We start from the raw sequence: 14591 nt of genomic DNA, 5'->3' as shown, positions 1-14591 counted from the left end.
AGTGCCTTTGAACAGGGTATGGTAGTAGGTGCCAGGTGGTTGTGTCAAGACGTGCAACACTGCTGGGTTTCTCACGCTCAACAGTTCACCATGTGTATCAAGAATGGTCCACCACCCAAAGGACATCCAGCCAACATGACACAACTGTGGGAAGCATTGATGTCAACATGGGCCAACATCTCTGTTGAACGTTTTCGACATCTTATAGAGTCCATGCCCCGTCGAATTGAGGCTGCTCTTATGGCAAAAGAGGGGGTGCAACTCAATATTCGGAAGGTGCTCCTAATGTTTGGTATTTCCTAATTCAATTTCTGCAGAGTACATTGACAGTCTCTGCTTTAATGGCTTTGGGTTCAATTAGTTATTATAATAATAAACGAAACTCTTATGCTGATAGTAGGCTACTAAACATTGCGGCTGATGGTTTGACAGCCAACAGATCATTTGGAGAGAGTATGTGTTATTAGCTAGAGAAACCACCCTAAAGATGAGTTCTCAGACTGACATGATTGACAGCCAGACCTCATGGTAAGGTAAAGTGTTGCAACGCTCTTAAAAAACTGAAACAGACACATTTTTTTCAGTCAGACTCTACCCAGAGGCCATCGTGCAGGACGCTGGCATGCTGTGTTACCCTGAGACTCTGGGGGAGGAATTGATATTCTCTGCAGGGACTGAGAGGAGTCTTTCATAGGACCCTGGTTCACTCCTCCCTTTGCTCCCAGCATGCCACGGTTTTAATAAGGGCACCGGCTGTTTGTTCACACCTCCCTGTTCAATATGCATGACCAGACCTTTTTTTACCCCAACCCCAGCCAAACCCTGAGCTTTCTGATACTTCAAACAACCACTACGAACAGCAGTGAGTGGCAAAGGGCCACATATCACTTGTCAGTCAAGAATCTCTCTCTGTGTGTGGATGCCATGTTGACACATCTTTGGCAACAAAGAGCTATAGCGTTCAACCTCTTCTGATCTGATGTGTTTGAAACGTCACTAGGCAACGTGTGCCAAGCAACAACCTCAAGACCTCCTGTTCAGGGCCGTAGGCACCGACAGCTGTGGATAATAGTGATTAGAGTGTTTTTATCTCATGGTAATGGGACTCCATCATCACAGTATGCAGAAGACTCTTGCAATTAGGCAGCTCAGTCGATCCGATGTTGCTCCGTCTAAAATACATATCTGACATTTGTAAGTTGTTGCCTTTAATCTCATTTTAAGAATGTTATTTGTTTCTCCCTCAAGGCGTGTTCTGTAAGGCAAAGCCCACTGGGCACACACTAGTTGAATCAATGTTATTTCCACGTCATTTTCGTTGAACCAACATGGAATAGACATTGAATTGACGTTTGTGCCCAGTGGGAAGTGTTTGTAGCAAACACAAGGGATTACATGTATCCTTGCGTATCAGAAGCAAGAGAAATCTAGATTTTCACTTTCATTTAGCCATCTTTGAAGATGAATTCTCTTGAGAGAAAAAATAATAATAATGAAGGAGGAAGGGGATGATTAATGGAGATTAAATGAGTCACCGGTATTCTGTTGAAACCTGGAACCTGAACAGATGGACAATTAATGGCATTGAAAGGCAAGGAAGGGAAGTGGATGTGGCACAGGAGCCTCCATCTCTCTCTTCCTGATGGAAGAGGAGAGTTGTGTCCTAGGGGAGATCTAGATGCATGACTTCTGCAAAGGGGCTGCTAAGGGTAACTGTTGGTCCATTTTGACATGTAGTCTGAAAGTGCAACTCAGTGAGGTGGTCCCCACAGAATATCTTCCATGTAGACACTATGAGCTTGTATGAGTCTGGCAATGAGTAAAAAGTCAAAGGCAGCCACTGTGAAATAAAAACACCAAATTTCCTACAGTGAATACATGTCTCATCTTCTCACATGTGTTGTTTACAGTTATGGTCCTTTCAGTAGGCTAATTACTTTACTGATTTTCTAAAGTACATGGCATCCTGGCACTGATTAAGGTGCCCATGCAGTGGCAGAGTAATTAGGTAATGCTGATTGTTATTAGACTTCAATGACGCTGTAATTAAACATTTACACAGTATTGTCGGTGTGATTGACATTCATTATTGGCAAGATCATTCAACAGGTTTTTGAACATATAGGGTTTCTACTAATTTAATGTAGGCTAAAAGTATTAACTCACGATAGAGTCATTCCAATTTGGGGCAGCGGGTCCGTTGTGCGTTGTTTTTACACAATAATCTGCAACTCATTGAACTTCACATTTCACAGCTGCATTCTCGCGCAGGGAAATCTGAGAGCACGCTTCCAAAATCACGGCTCCCTCTACAGGTAGTAAGGTGTACATTTTTCACTGACTGCTAGAAAACAATATCACACTGTAATACAGTAAGTAGGACGGACACATCAGACGCAGCAAGATACATACATGTTCAACCGCAATTGTTGTGTGATGCAGTATATATGCCGGAGTGGCGAAAGCGAGCGCAAAGCAGATGATTAGGCTGCAAGGATTTTCCAGCCTGAACGTTTGTCTATTTTTGGGAATGTATTTTTTTTAAATTGACAATGTTATGTCTCTTTCTTTGAATACTTACCAGTGACGACAACTTTCCCTTTTTAACTAGCCTACTTAATCTAACGTTCGTTGGTTTGGGAAAGAAGACAAACTGCGAATAGGGGAAATACATAATTTTAGAATGGAAAACGACTAAACCTTGGATTGGGACAGTACATCATCGCGACAGCTCGCAATGTTAAATGCGGAAATGCGCTATTTTCTTTGGTTTGTAGATATTTCAGCTCGATCGAGGAGAATAAAAAGCCTTTGGGTGTCTGTGATTGGACCGGACACGGACTGGGGCTGACTGATGTTTTTCCAGGAGGAAATGTTTTTTGGGGAGAGATGAATACGAGTTTGCTGCTGCTCGCAGCAGGAGAGATGCCAGTCACTCCATGCGCCACACTCCAGTGAGGATTGTAAACGTGCCGGCAAAAACGAACAGATTCATGGATAATTCTATGTTTAATTTTTCTAAAATATTGATGTAAAATTGTTGTTTGATTGCACTTTTATTTTATGGGTTAGAACAGATGTCCACACCTCCACAACTTTATCTGGCTGCTGCGTTTTCAAACCTTTCCAAGTGGAGATGGACATTGTGCGTTTTTGTACGGTATTGGACTGGAGTAGCCTATACAGTAGGCAGAACATTAGTGCTGTCAAGCTCTGTCCTCCTGGCAATTATTCACGCTGACTGGTATTGTAGAATGCATGCTATTTTATTGTGAAAGAATATAGTCTGTCGTTTTTTTTTGAGAATGTGAGATTGAACTGTCAGAAAACACATCTCATATATATTTGAATATGTCTCCAAAATACATTTCTGAAGTTTTTGAAAAATACTTAAATTTGCCATTCAGCTTCAAAAAAGAGATGATAATATAAACAACACAACAACAAAATGTCTTGGACCATGGCAAAAAAGTGGATAGGGTGCTATATATTTTTACTGGCACTCTTGGCAGTGGGAATGGCTTTTTCGGGTGTATTCAACGCATCCGAAAAATATATTTTTACGGATGATTTGGTGCCGCTCAAACTCACCCAGGGTAAAGCATCAGAGCATCGAAAACTTCAATCTACCGATTCTCATCCCAACCTGTATTTCAACCAAGTTGATGTACAGCTTATGAGGCAAAGATCGTCCAGCACACACAGCCACATTTTCAAAGTAATCAGAGCAGCGGTCCTGACCATGTTGTCCAATGTGCCCCTTTACATGCCCCCTGCAAAACATGAGGAGTTTACTAGCAAGTGGAATGAGATTTACGGGAACAACCTACCCCCCCTTGCTCTGTACTGCCTGCTGTGCCCTGAGGACTCAGGTGCCCTGCAGTTTCTCATGAAGTGTATGGATAGAATGGCAAATTACCCAGACTGGAAGGTGACCAGTGCTCCCAATGATGAGGTGCCCTTGGCACACTCACTTACTGGGTTTGCCACCGCATATGACTTTATTTACTCATTCCTGGACGAGCACCGACGGGATGTTTACCTCAAGAGAATTCGCTCTGAGACAGGGGAGCTGTATGAAACATCTAAGTATAGGGGTTGGGGGAAGCAGTATCTCCAAAATCATCAAACCACTAATATATTAGCCATCTTGACTGGGGCTATTGTGGTCGGCACCCATGATGACTCAGAAACAATGGTTTGGAAACAGGTGTCAGTCAATTATATGGAGAAGACCATGTTTCTCCTAAACCACGTTGTGGACGGGTCACTAGATGAGGGCGTGGCATACGGGAGCTATACAGCCAAGTCGATCACGCAGTATGTTTTCTTAGCGCAACGTCATTTCAACATTGACAACACACAGAACAACTGGCTGCGGGAACACTTCTGGTTCTACTATGCCACTCTGCTGCCCGGCTTTCAGAGGACTGTGGGCATAGCCGACTCCAACTACAACTGGTTCTACGGCCCAGAGAGCCAGCTGGTGTTCCTAGACACATTTGTTATAAGAAACGGCACTGGGAACTGGCTAGCCCAGCAGATTAGAAAGCACAGGCCCAAGGACGGTCCCATGGGTCAGTCCTCTGCCCAGCGCTGGACTACCCTACACACTGAGTACATCTGGTACAATGCCCATCTCACGGCACAACCTCCCCATGGCTTTGGCAAAGCCAGGATGCATATTTTCTCCAACTGGGGTGTGGTGACGTACGGAGCCGGGCTGCCCAACGGTCAGGGAAACACATTTGTCTCCTTTAAATCTGGGAAGCTGGGTGGCCGTGCCGTGTATGACATCGTTCATGCAAAGCCCTATTCATGGCTGGACGGCTGGAATAGCTTCAACCCAGGCCACGAGCACCCGGACCAAAACTCCTTCACTTTTGCCCCTAACGGACAGGTATTTGTGTCTGAAGCACTTTATGGGCCTAAATACAGTTATCTGAACAATGTGCTGGTGTTTGGCCCCTCTCCCAGCAGCCAGTGTAACGCTCCATGGGAAGGCCAGCTGGGGGAGTGTGCTAAATGGCTGCGCTGGACAGATGAAGGGGTAGGGGATGCTGCTGGGGAGCTGATCGCTGCCTCCTCCCATAGAGACACTATGTTTGTAAGCGGGGAGGCAGCCCCAGCTTACTCTTCTGCCATGCGGCTGAGGAGTGTGTACAGGGCCCTTGTGCTGCTCAACTCCCAGACCTTGCTCGTACTGGACCATGTTGAGAAGCTGGACGATTCGCCCATCACCTCGCAGAGTGCGTTCTTCCACAACCTCGACATTGACTTTAAATATGTCCCCTATAAATTCATGGACAAGTACAATGGGGCATTGATGGATGTGTGGGATGCTCATTATAAAATGTTCTGGTTTGACAGTCAGGGTCTCAGCCCAGATACTAGGATACAGGAGGCCGAGCAGGCTGCGGAGTTCAAAAAGAGGTGGACACAGTATGTTAACGTCACTTTCCCCATGAGGGGCACAGTAAGCCGAGTGGCCTATGTGATGCATGGACCTTATGTCAAAGTGTCCAACTGTCGATTTCTGGACAGTAGCAAGAATGGTGTCAGACTATCTCTAGTTATAAACAACACAGAGAAAATTGTTTCAGTTGTTACAAACTATAAAGACATAGGAACAAGATTAAGTTATTTAGGATTTGGGGGTTATGCCAAAATGGAAGACAGACATCAGATCATTCGATATGGCCTGGGGACTCAACTGGTTCCGAAACAAAACACAGTGGACAATCAGCTGTTTGATTTTGGATTCACAGTCAATGTGATAGCAGGGGTGATACTTTGTGTTGCTATTGTTTTTTTGACCCTGCAGAGAAAGTTCTATGTGTGCTTCAGTAGACTGATGCGCTATGCTCTGTTCTCGGTGCTCATACTGTGGATAGCTGCGTTGTTGTTCGTGTCAAACACCTGCGATCAACTCCTATGTGGGGTCAAATGGAAAGGTGTCAGCACTGACCCAGAGGTCAGCAAACAAATCAGACTTTATGATCAGCACCGCTTTTCCCTGCCAACAGTTGTCATAACGACCCTGCCTGGCTCAGGATCTGAAATACTTAAGAACCTTTTTGACAACAGCTCCGACTTTGTTTACATTCGGGTCCCCACGGAGCATGTTGACATTCCAGAGACCGAATTCGAATTTGACTCGCTGGTTGATGCCTGTGAGTGGTCCAGAACGGACGCCCTGCGCGGACACTTTAAAATCATCCAGGGCTGGCTGCACTCTCTGGTCCACAACACCAAGCTGCACTTGCAGAACATCCAGCTAGTGGAGAGTAGCAGGGCCAAGCTGCCCCAGAGAGCCCCAGGCCCCGGCAGTGACAGGAGGAAGAGGACCAGGAGGAAGGAGCCTGCCGCGGAGCTGAGGGGCAAGATGAGGGGCAGCCTTGACCGGGATGCTGAGTACGTCAGGGAGATGAGGCGCCACATCAGTGAGTACCCCAATGCCCGCGTGGTCCTCAACATGAGGAGTGGAAGCTGGGGGCTCAAACTCCCCTTCCTTCAGGAGGTGGTGGGCCCGTCCCTGAGGGCCATCAATGTAGTCAGAGACCCCCGGGCGTGGATCTATCTCATGCTCTATAACAGTAAGCCCAGCTTTTACTCCCTTAAAAACATTCCTCAACACCTGTCCCTGATATTCAAGGAGGACGGTAACAGTAGCAGTACCAGGGACAGGTGCCCAGTCTCAGCCCCTGAGTTCAGAATGATCCGGAGGCTCTTGTCCCACTCAGAGGCCAGCGCCGTCCTCCTACTGGCTCACCTGTGGCTGGCACACACTGCCGCAGTGCTCCGGGTCAGTGGGAGCCTCCAGGCAGAGGCCTACCTCCAGGTGAGGTTTGAGGACATAGTCACTTTCCCCCAGGAGACAGCTGAAAGGATCCACAGGTTCCTGGGGGTGCCGGTCACACCGTCGGCCCTCAACCAGCTCATGTTCACCACCTCCACAAACTTGTACAACCTGATGTACGAGGGGGACATATCACCAGCCAACATTAACATATGGAGGCAGAACATGCCTCGCAAGGACATCAGACTGATAGAGGACACATGTGGGGTGGTCATGAAAAGACTTGGGTACTCCAGGTTTATCAGCTAGTTGACGTTACTGCTGCAGGTCAGCTGATATCAAGTTGTCTTGTTTGTAGCTGTCAATCTTTTACTTTAATCATCTCTAATGTTGTATTTTGCACTGACCGGTAATGGAAGGGATATCATCACTGAGTCACTGATGGGAAGTAGTAACACGGGACAAAAACAATTATTTAAGCCCAATTATTTAACTGTGTTCTGGGTTTTACTCTGTTACATTATACGTGGGCGGTTCTACTCACACATGATACCTTGTGTTTGCAAGTGAGGGATGTTTTACATTAAAATTAGTTGAAGGGGAACTTTAAAAGTCAAATTATTTGATTGTGTTTTCTCCCTATTATCCCTGGACAATTACTTTAAACACTCTTTGTTGGAGTCAGATTTCCTCCCTTTGATGTCTTACAGTTGTATCTTAAAAAGTCTCCCAAAAAACAGCAATGTCTAAACAGATTATTTTTGTAAAGCTGTTTGGAGCTTAGAAATACAATATGTTCCTAGTGCTTAATTGTTTTTTAATATATATATATATATATATATATATATATATATATATATACACACACTACCGTTCAAAAGTTTGGGGTCACTTAGAAATGTCCTTGTTTTTGAAAGAAAAGCACATTTTTTGGTCCATTAAAGTAACAGAAATACAGTGTAGACATTGTTAATGTTGTAAATTACTATTGTAGCTGGAAATGGCAGATTTTTTATGGAATATCTACATAGGCGTACAGAGGCCCATTATCAGCAACCATCACTCCTGTGTTCCAATGGCACGTTGTGCTAGCTAATCCAAGTTTAAGTTTAAGGCTAATTGATCATTAGGAAACCCTTTTGCAATTATGTTAGCATAGCTGAAAACTGTTGTCCTGATTAAAGAAGCAATAAAACTGGCCTTTAGACTAATGGAGTATCTGGAGCATCAGCATATGTCGTTTCAATTACATGCTCGAAATGGCCAGAAACAAAGACCTTTCTTCTGATACTCATCAGTCTATTCTTGTTCTGAGAAATGAAGGCTATTCCATGCGAGAAATTGCCAAGAAACTGAAGATCTCAAACAACGCTGTGTACTACTCCCTTCACAGAACAGGGCAAACTGGCTCTAACCAAAATAGAAAGAGGAATGGGAGGCCCCGGTGCACAACTGAGCAAGAGGACAAGTACATCAGAGTGTTTAGTTTGAGAAACAGACTCCTCACAAGTCCTCAACTGGCAGCTTCAATAAATAGTACCCGCAAAACACAAGTCTCAACGTCAACAGTGAAGAGGCAACTCCGGGATGATGGCCTTCTAGGCAGAGTTGCAAAAAAAAAGCCATATCTCAGACTAGCCAATGAAAATAAACAATTAAGATGGGCAAAAGAACACAGACACTGGACAGAGGAACTCTCTGTAATCGAACCCACAAATGCTGATGCTCCAGATACTCAACTAGTCTAAGGCCAGTTTTATTGCTTCTTTAATCAGAACAACAGTTTTCAGCTGTGCTAACATAATTGCAAAAGGTTTTTCTAACGATCAATTAGCCTTTTAAAATGATCAACTTGGATTAGCTAACACAACGGGCCATTGTAACACAGGAGTGATGGTTGCTGATAATGGGCCTCTGTACGCCTATGTAGATATTCCATAAAAAATCTGCCGTTTCCAGCTACAATAGTCATTTACAACATTAACAATGTCTACACTCGATTTCTGATCAATTTGATGTTATTTTAATGGCCCAAAAAAATTGCTGTTCTTTCAAAAACAAGGAGAGTTCTGAGTGACCCCAAACTTTTGAATGGTAATGTATATATATATGTACAGTTGAAGTCGGAAATTTACATACAGCTTAGCCAAATACATTTAAACTCAGTTTCACAATTCCTGACATTTAATCCTTGTAAAAATTACCTGTCTTAGGTCAGATAGGATCACCACTTTATTTTAAGAATGTGAAATATCATAATAATAGTAGAGAGAATGGTTGATTTCAGCTTTTATTTTCTTCACATTCCCAGTGGGTCAGAAGTTCACATACACTCAATTAGTATTTGTTAGCATTGCCTTTAACTTGGGTCAAACCTTTCGGGTAGCCTTCCACAAGCTTCCCACAATAAGTTGAGAGAATTTTGTCCATTCCTCCTGACAGAGCTGGTGTAACTCAGTCAGGTTTGTAGACCTCCTTGCTCGCACATGCTTTTTCAGTTCTGCCCACAAATTTTATATAGGACTGAGGTCAGGGCTTTGTGATGGCCACTCTAATACCTTGACTTTGTTGTCTTGAAGCCATTTTGCCACAACTTTGGAAGTATGCTTAGGGTCATTGTCCATTTGGAAGACCCATTTGCGACCAAGCTTTAACTTACTGACTGATGTCTTGAGATGTTGCTTCAATATATCCACATAATTTTGCCTCCTCATGATGCCATCTATTTTGTGAAGTGCACCAGTCCCTCCTGCAGCAAAGTACCCCACAACATGATACTGCCACCCCCGTGCTTCACGGTTCGGATGGTGTTCTTCGGCTTGCAAGCGTCCCCCTTTTTCCTCCAAACATAACGATGGTCATTATGGCCAAACAGTTCTATTTTTGTTTCTTCAGTCCAGAGGACATTTCTCCAAAAAGTATGATCTTTGTTCCCATGTGCAGTTGCAAACCGTAGTCTGGCTATTTTATGGCGGTTTTGGAGCAGTGGCTTCTTCCTTGCTGACCAGCCTTTCAGGTTATGTCAATATAGAACTCGTTTTACTGTGGATGTATATACTTTTGTACCTGTTTCCTCCAGCATCTTCACAAGGTCCCTTTCTGTTGTTCTGGGATTGATTTGCACTTTTCGCACCAAAGTACGTTCATCTCGAGGAGACGGAATGCGTCTCCTTCCTGAGCAGTATGATGGCTGCGTGGTCCCATGGTGTTTATACTTGCATGCTATTGTTTGTACAGATGAACGTGGTACCTTCAGGCGTTTGGAAATTGCTCCCAAGGATGAACCAGACTTGTGGAGGTCTACAATTCGCTGATTTCTGTTGATTTTCCCATGATGCCAAGCAAAGAGGCACTGAGTTTTAAGGTAGGCCTTGAAATACATCCACAGGTACACCTCCAATTGACTCAAATTATGTCAATTAGCCTATCAGAGGCTTCTAAAGCCATGACATCCTTTTCCGGAATTTTCCAAGCTGTTTAAAGGCACAGTCAACTTAGTGTATGTAAACTTCTGACCCACTGGAATTGTGATACAGTGAATTATAAGTGAAGTAATCTGTCTGTAAACAATTGTTGGAAAAATGATTTGTGTCATGCACAAAGTAGATGTCCTAACCGACTTGCCAAAACTATAGTTTGTTAACAAGAAATTTGTGGAGTGGTTGAAAAACTAGTTTTAATGACTCCAACCTAAGTGTATGTAAACTTCCGACTTCAACTGTATATATATATGAATAATGTGTTCCTAGTGCTTATATAAATATGTATATGAATAATGTGGACTGTATTTTCATAAAAATGTATACAGGAAATGTTTTATGTTGGACAAGTATGCCATCAAGGACTTTTATTTGAAGTTCAAAGATGTCATAACATGTTAATGGTTTAGCACTTTGCAGGGATTCCCTCAGATTATCTGTGAAAGACTATACATTTTAAGCCTTTAAAATCAAGTTGAAGTAATTATTCAAAATGGTAATCTTAGGTTGTTGGTTTTCTGGCGGAAAAGAAAAGCAATGCCGTGTTACAAACACACATACCCCAAAGGCTATAACAAATTAAAATGGAAATTAATACCATGATCATGACATGATGTTTAACCCTTTCATGGCATCCATTGAGTTAAATCCAAAGAGGGTCAGCTCCATAGAGATCAAACTGGGCTAAACGACAGCCCTGACACAGTTTCAGTCTGAGCTATTCCAAAGCATCCCCCCAGCTACCCATATTAATCTGCAAAACACCATAACTGGGGCTCTGTCCTCTGTTTCTGCGTTATCTTCACTAGGCCCTAGAGGAAATGCAAACAACGCAAGTTTCCATTTCCTGTCGCGCTCAATCAGATATCTAATGATCTTTCAGGACTTTGTCCTCAAACAGTTCACTAGACAGCAGCTTCCACTGGTTATGAATATTAAGTGTGTATTAAAAGGAAGTCTAGAAGTTTTAGTTTTCTGGGTTGTTATGTTCTATTCTATAAGCCACCAGTGTGGACAAAATATAGTGAGTCTTTTTGAGTTTATATTTTATTCTTAATGTACATTTAAATAATTGGATATTAAACAACATGGAAAAAATACACACTCCAAAACTGCCATTGTGTATGTAAAGAAATATACGTATCATATCTTACAGAAATATCAGTCCTTTCTCAGCCAGAAACTGTCCTGGTTTTCCACTATGAACACTGAAACCTGTGATTGCTTGGAAAACCTGTTTGATGTTGTGGTCTTTGACTGTGTGTAACTTGGCAGCCATGCTCTCTCTTTGGTGTTGCAATCCTGTTACCAACTCTGTTTTGTAGTTGCTTGTGGGGATGTGTTTCCTTGCTTCTGTGGCCTTGAATTACAAACATACTTCTCTACATCTGGTTTTAATGGGCTCCAGAGCAGGATGCTGAGACAATGTAAAAGAAAACGATACATTCTTAAATACAGTACATTGACAACCAGTGACTAATATGATCCATTGCATCATTGAATTCACTTTGTGGTTCTCTTTTGTAGTTCCAAAAACGGAGGCTGCTTCATCACTTTATATGGTAATCAAGGTATATTATAGCTCTTTCTAGGAAATTGGTGACAGAAACCTAACTGCCTATATGTGTGCCATGCATGACATGGAACAGCCATTAAAATCCTGTAAAGAAATGCTCTTGTCACCTCTTTGCCTTTTAACGAGCCCTGAGCCACATAAAACATGTCTTAACTAGAGCTGTGTTGTTAACCCGCTAGCATTCCTTATTCTTACTGTCTCCATGACTGTCCATCCTCTACTAACACTGACGTACTGGCAAAGCCTTCTACTCATAATCCCCCTTCTGTTAAAGAAACAACCTTAAATATACACTGCTCAAAAAAATAAAGGGAACACTAAAATAACACATCCTAGATCTGAATGAATGAAATGTTCTTATTAAATACTTTTTTCTTTACATAGTTGAATGTGCTGACAACAAAATCACACAAAAATTATCAATGGAAATCACATTTATCAACCCATGGAGGTCTGGATTTGGAGTCACACTCAAAAGTAAAGTGTAAAACCACACTACAGGCTGATCTAACTTTGATGTAATGTCCTTAAAACAAGTCAAAATAAGGCTCAGTAGTGTGTGTGGCCTCCACGTGCCTGTATGACCTCCCTACAACGCCTGGGCATGCTCCTGATGAGGTGGCGGATGGTCTCCTGAGGGTTCTCCTCCCAGACCTGGACTAAAGCATCCGCCAACTCCTGGACAGTCTGTGGTGCAACGTGGCGTTGGTGGATGGAGCGAGACATGATGTCCCAGATGTGCTCAATTGGATTCAGGTCTGGGGAACGGGCGGGCCAGTCCATAGCATCAATGCCTTCCTCTTGCAGGAACTGCTGACACACTCCAGCCACATGAGGTCTAGCATTGTCTTGCATTAGAAGGAACCCAGGGCCAACCGCACCAGCATAGGGTCTCACAAGGGGTCTGAGGATCTCATCTCGGTACCTAATGGCAGTCAGGCTACCTCTGGCAAGCACATGGAGGGCTGTGCGGCCCCCCAAAAAATGCCACCCCACACCATGACTGACCCACCGCCAAACCGGTCATGCTGGAGGATGTTGCAGGCAGCAGAACGTTCTCCACGGCGTCTCCAGACTCTGTCACGTCTGTCACATGTGCTCATGTGCTCAGTGTGAACCTACTTTCATCTGTGAAGAGCACAGGGCGCCAGTGGCGAATTTGCCAATCTTGGTGTTCTCTGGCAAATGCCAAACGTCCTGCACGGTGTTGGGCTGTAAGCACAACCCCCACCTGTGGATGTCGGGCCCTCATACCACGCTCATGGAGTCTGTTTTTGACCGTTTGAGCAGACACATGCATATTTGTGGCCTGCTGGAGGTCATTTTGCAGGGATCTGGCAGTGCTCCACCTGCTCCTCCTTGCACAAAGGCGGAGGTAGCGTTCCTGCTGCTGGGTTGTTGCCCTCCTACGGCCTCCTCCACGTCTCCTGATGTACTGGCCTGTCTCCTGGTAGCGCCTCCATGCTCTGGACACTACGCTGACAGACACAGCAAACCTTCTTGCCACAGCTCGCATTGATGTGCCATCCTGGATGAGCTGCACTACCTGAGCCCCTTGTGTTGGTTGTAGACTCCGTCTCATGCTACCACTAGAGTGAAAGCACCGCCAGCATTCAAAAATGACCAAAACATCAGCCAGGAAGCATAGGAACTGAGAAGTGGTCTGTGGTCACCACCTGCAGAACCACTCCTTTATTGGGGGTGTCTTGCTAATTGCCTATAATTTCCACCTTTTGTCTATTCCATTTGCACAACAGCATGTGAAATTTATTGTCAATCAGTGTTGCTTCCTAAGTGGACACATTGTGTTGTTTAAGTGTTCCCTTTATTTTTTTGAGCAGTGTATAAAAAAACATCTATATAGTAAATGCTATCAAACAAAGTGAGTTATTCCTAATTGTACTTATGCTGATTACCCCCCCACCCCCCCCCCCCATTTTAGTCAAGGAAATACTATGATTATTAGGCTAGTAAATATTCCCATAAAATGAATATTTTTGCTTTGATATTATATTTTGAGATAAGTTATGATTTACAATCAAAACAGAGTTTTTTTTATGCTGATTGTGTGTCGCGAAGGAATACACATTTAATGTCAACCAATGAAATTATATATTCAAAATCAAAGCCAATTAGTATGCATATTATGTAAGAAGGAATTACTTCCTTGTCTAAGTCAAGTCAGTGTCTCAAACAGTTCTCATTTGATGGAGAATCCCTAAAGTATTTATTTCTGACTCATTCAATTCCCACACCTATCCTCTCATATTTATACCAAGCCAAATTACATTATGCAAAATCCTTTGATGTCCGATTGCAGTGAAAATAGTACAGTGATAAATAATATAACTGAAAAGCATTCTGCTCAACTTCAGCTCGTATTGTGTGGGCTAAGGCACACCTTATTCATCATATTAAATCTCAACGTAGTCCAGGAGACCAGATACACTGATATAATGTGATTGCGGCTCTATAATGCAGTATGAGTAAGTGATCCACTGTATCACACTAAGCAGAGGTTAACCAAATGGAACGGTCGAGGGACTCAATTTCAGCTGAGTAACCGACTATAGCTGTACTCTTCTCCTTGCTATCTGTATCCTCCGTATCCTCCACCAGCTCAGTATTGGTCCCAGGGGGTCCTCTCTCTCCTGGCAGCCACCAGCCCTGCCAACACTCATTAATTAACCTTTACTTCAGCCGCCATCAGTTAGGAACTATTCTAGTGGGGAGCTGG

General features: G+C 43.5%; 1 protein-coding gene across 1 annotated transcript; it reads left to right on the top strand.

Annotated features, from left to right (window-relative positions):
- Nucleotides 1–2285: 2285 nt before the first annotated feature.
- On the top strand, nucleotides 2286–11949 carry LOC129859336 (dermatan-sulfate epimerase-like protein). Its single transcript, XM_055928982.1, has one exon. The coding sequence runs from the start codon at nucleotides 3449–3451 to the stop codon at nucleotides 7106–7108; it is 3660 nt and encodes a 1219-aa protein (XP_055784957.1). The 5' UTR covers nucleotides 2286–3448; the 3' UTR covers nucleotides 7109–11949.
- Nucleotides 11950–14591: the final 2642 nt, after the last annotated feature.

Source organism: Salvelinus fontinalis, chromosome 7 (assembly GCF_029448725.1).
Source record: "Salvelinus fontinalis isolate EN_2023a chromosome 7, ASM2944872v1, whole genome shotgun sequence".
In the NCBI taxonomy this organism is placed as follows: domain Eukaryota; kingdom Metazoa; phylum Chordata; class Actinopteri; order Salmoniformes; family Salmonidae; genus Salvelinus; species Salvelinus fontinalis.
The sequence above is the reverse complement of the archived record's forward strand: the minus strand, read 5'-3'. Positions and strand labels throughout refer to the sequence as shown.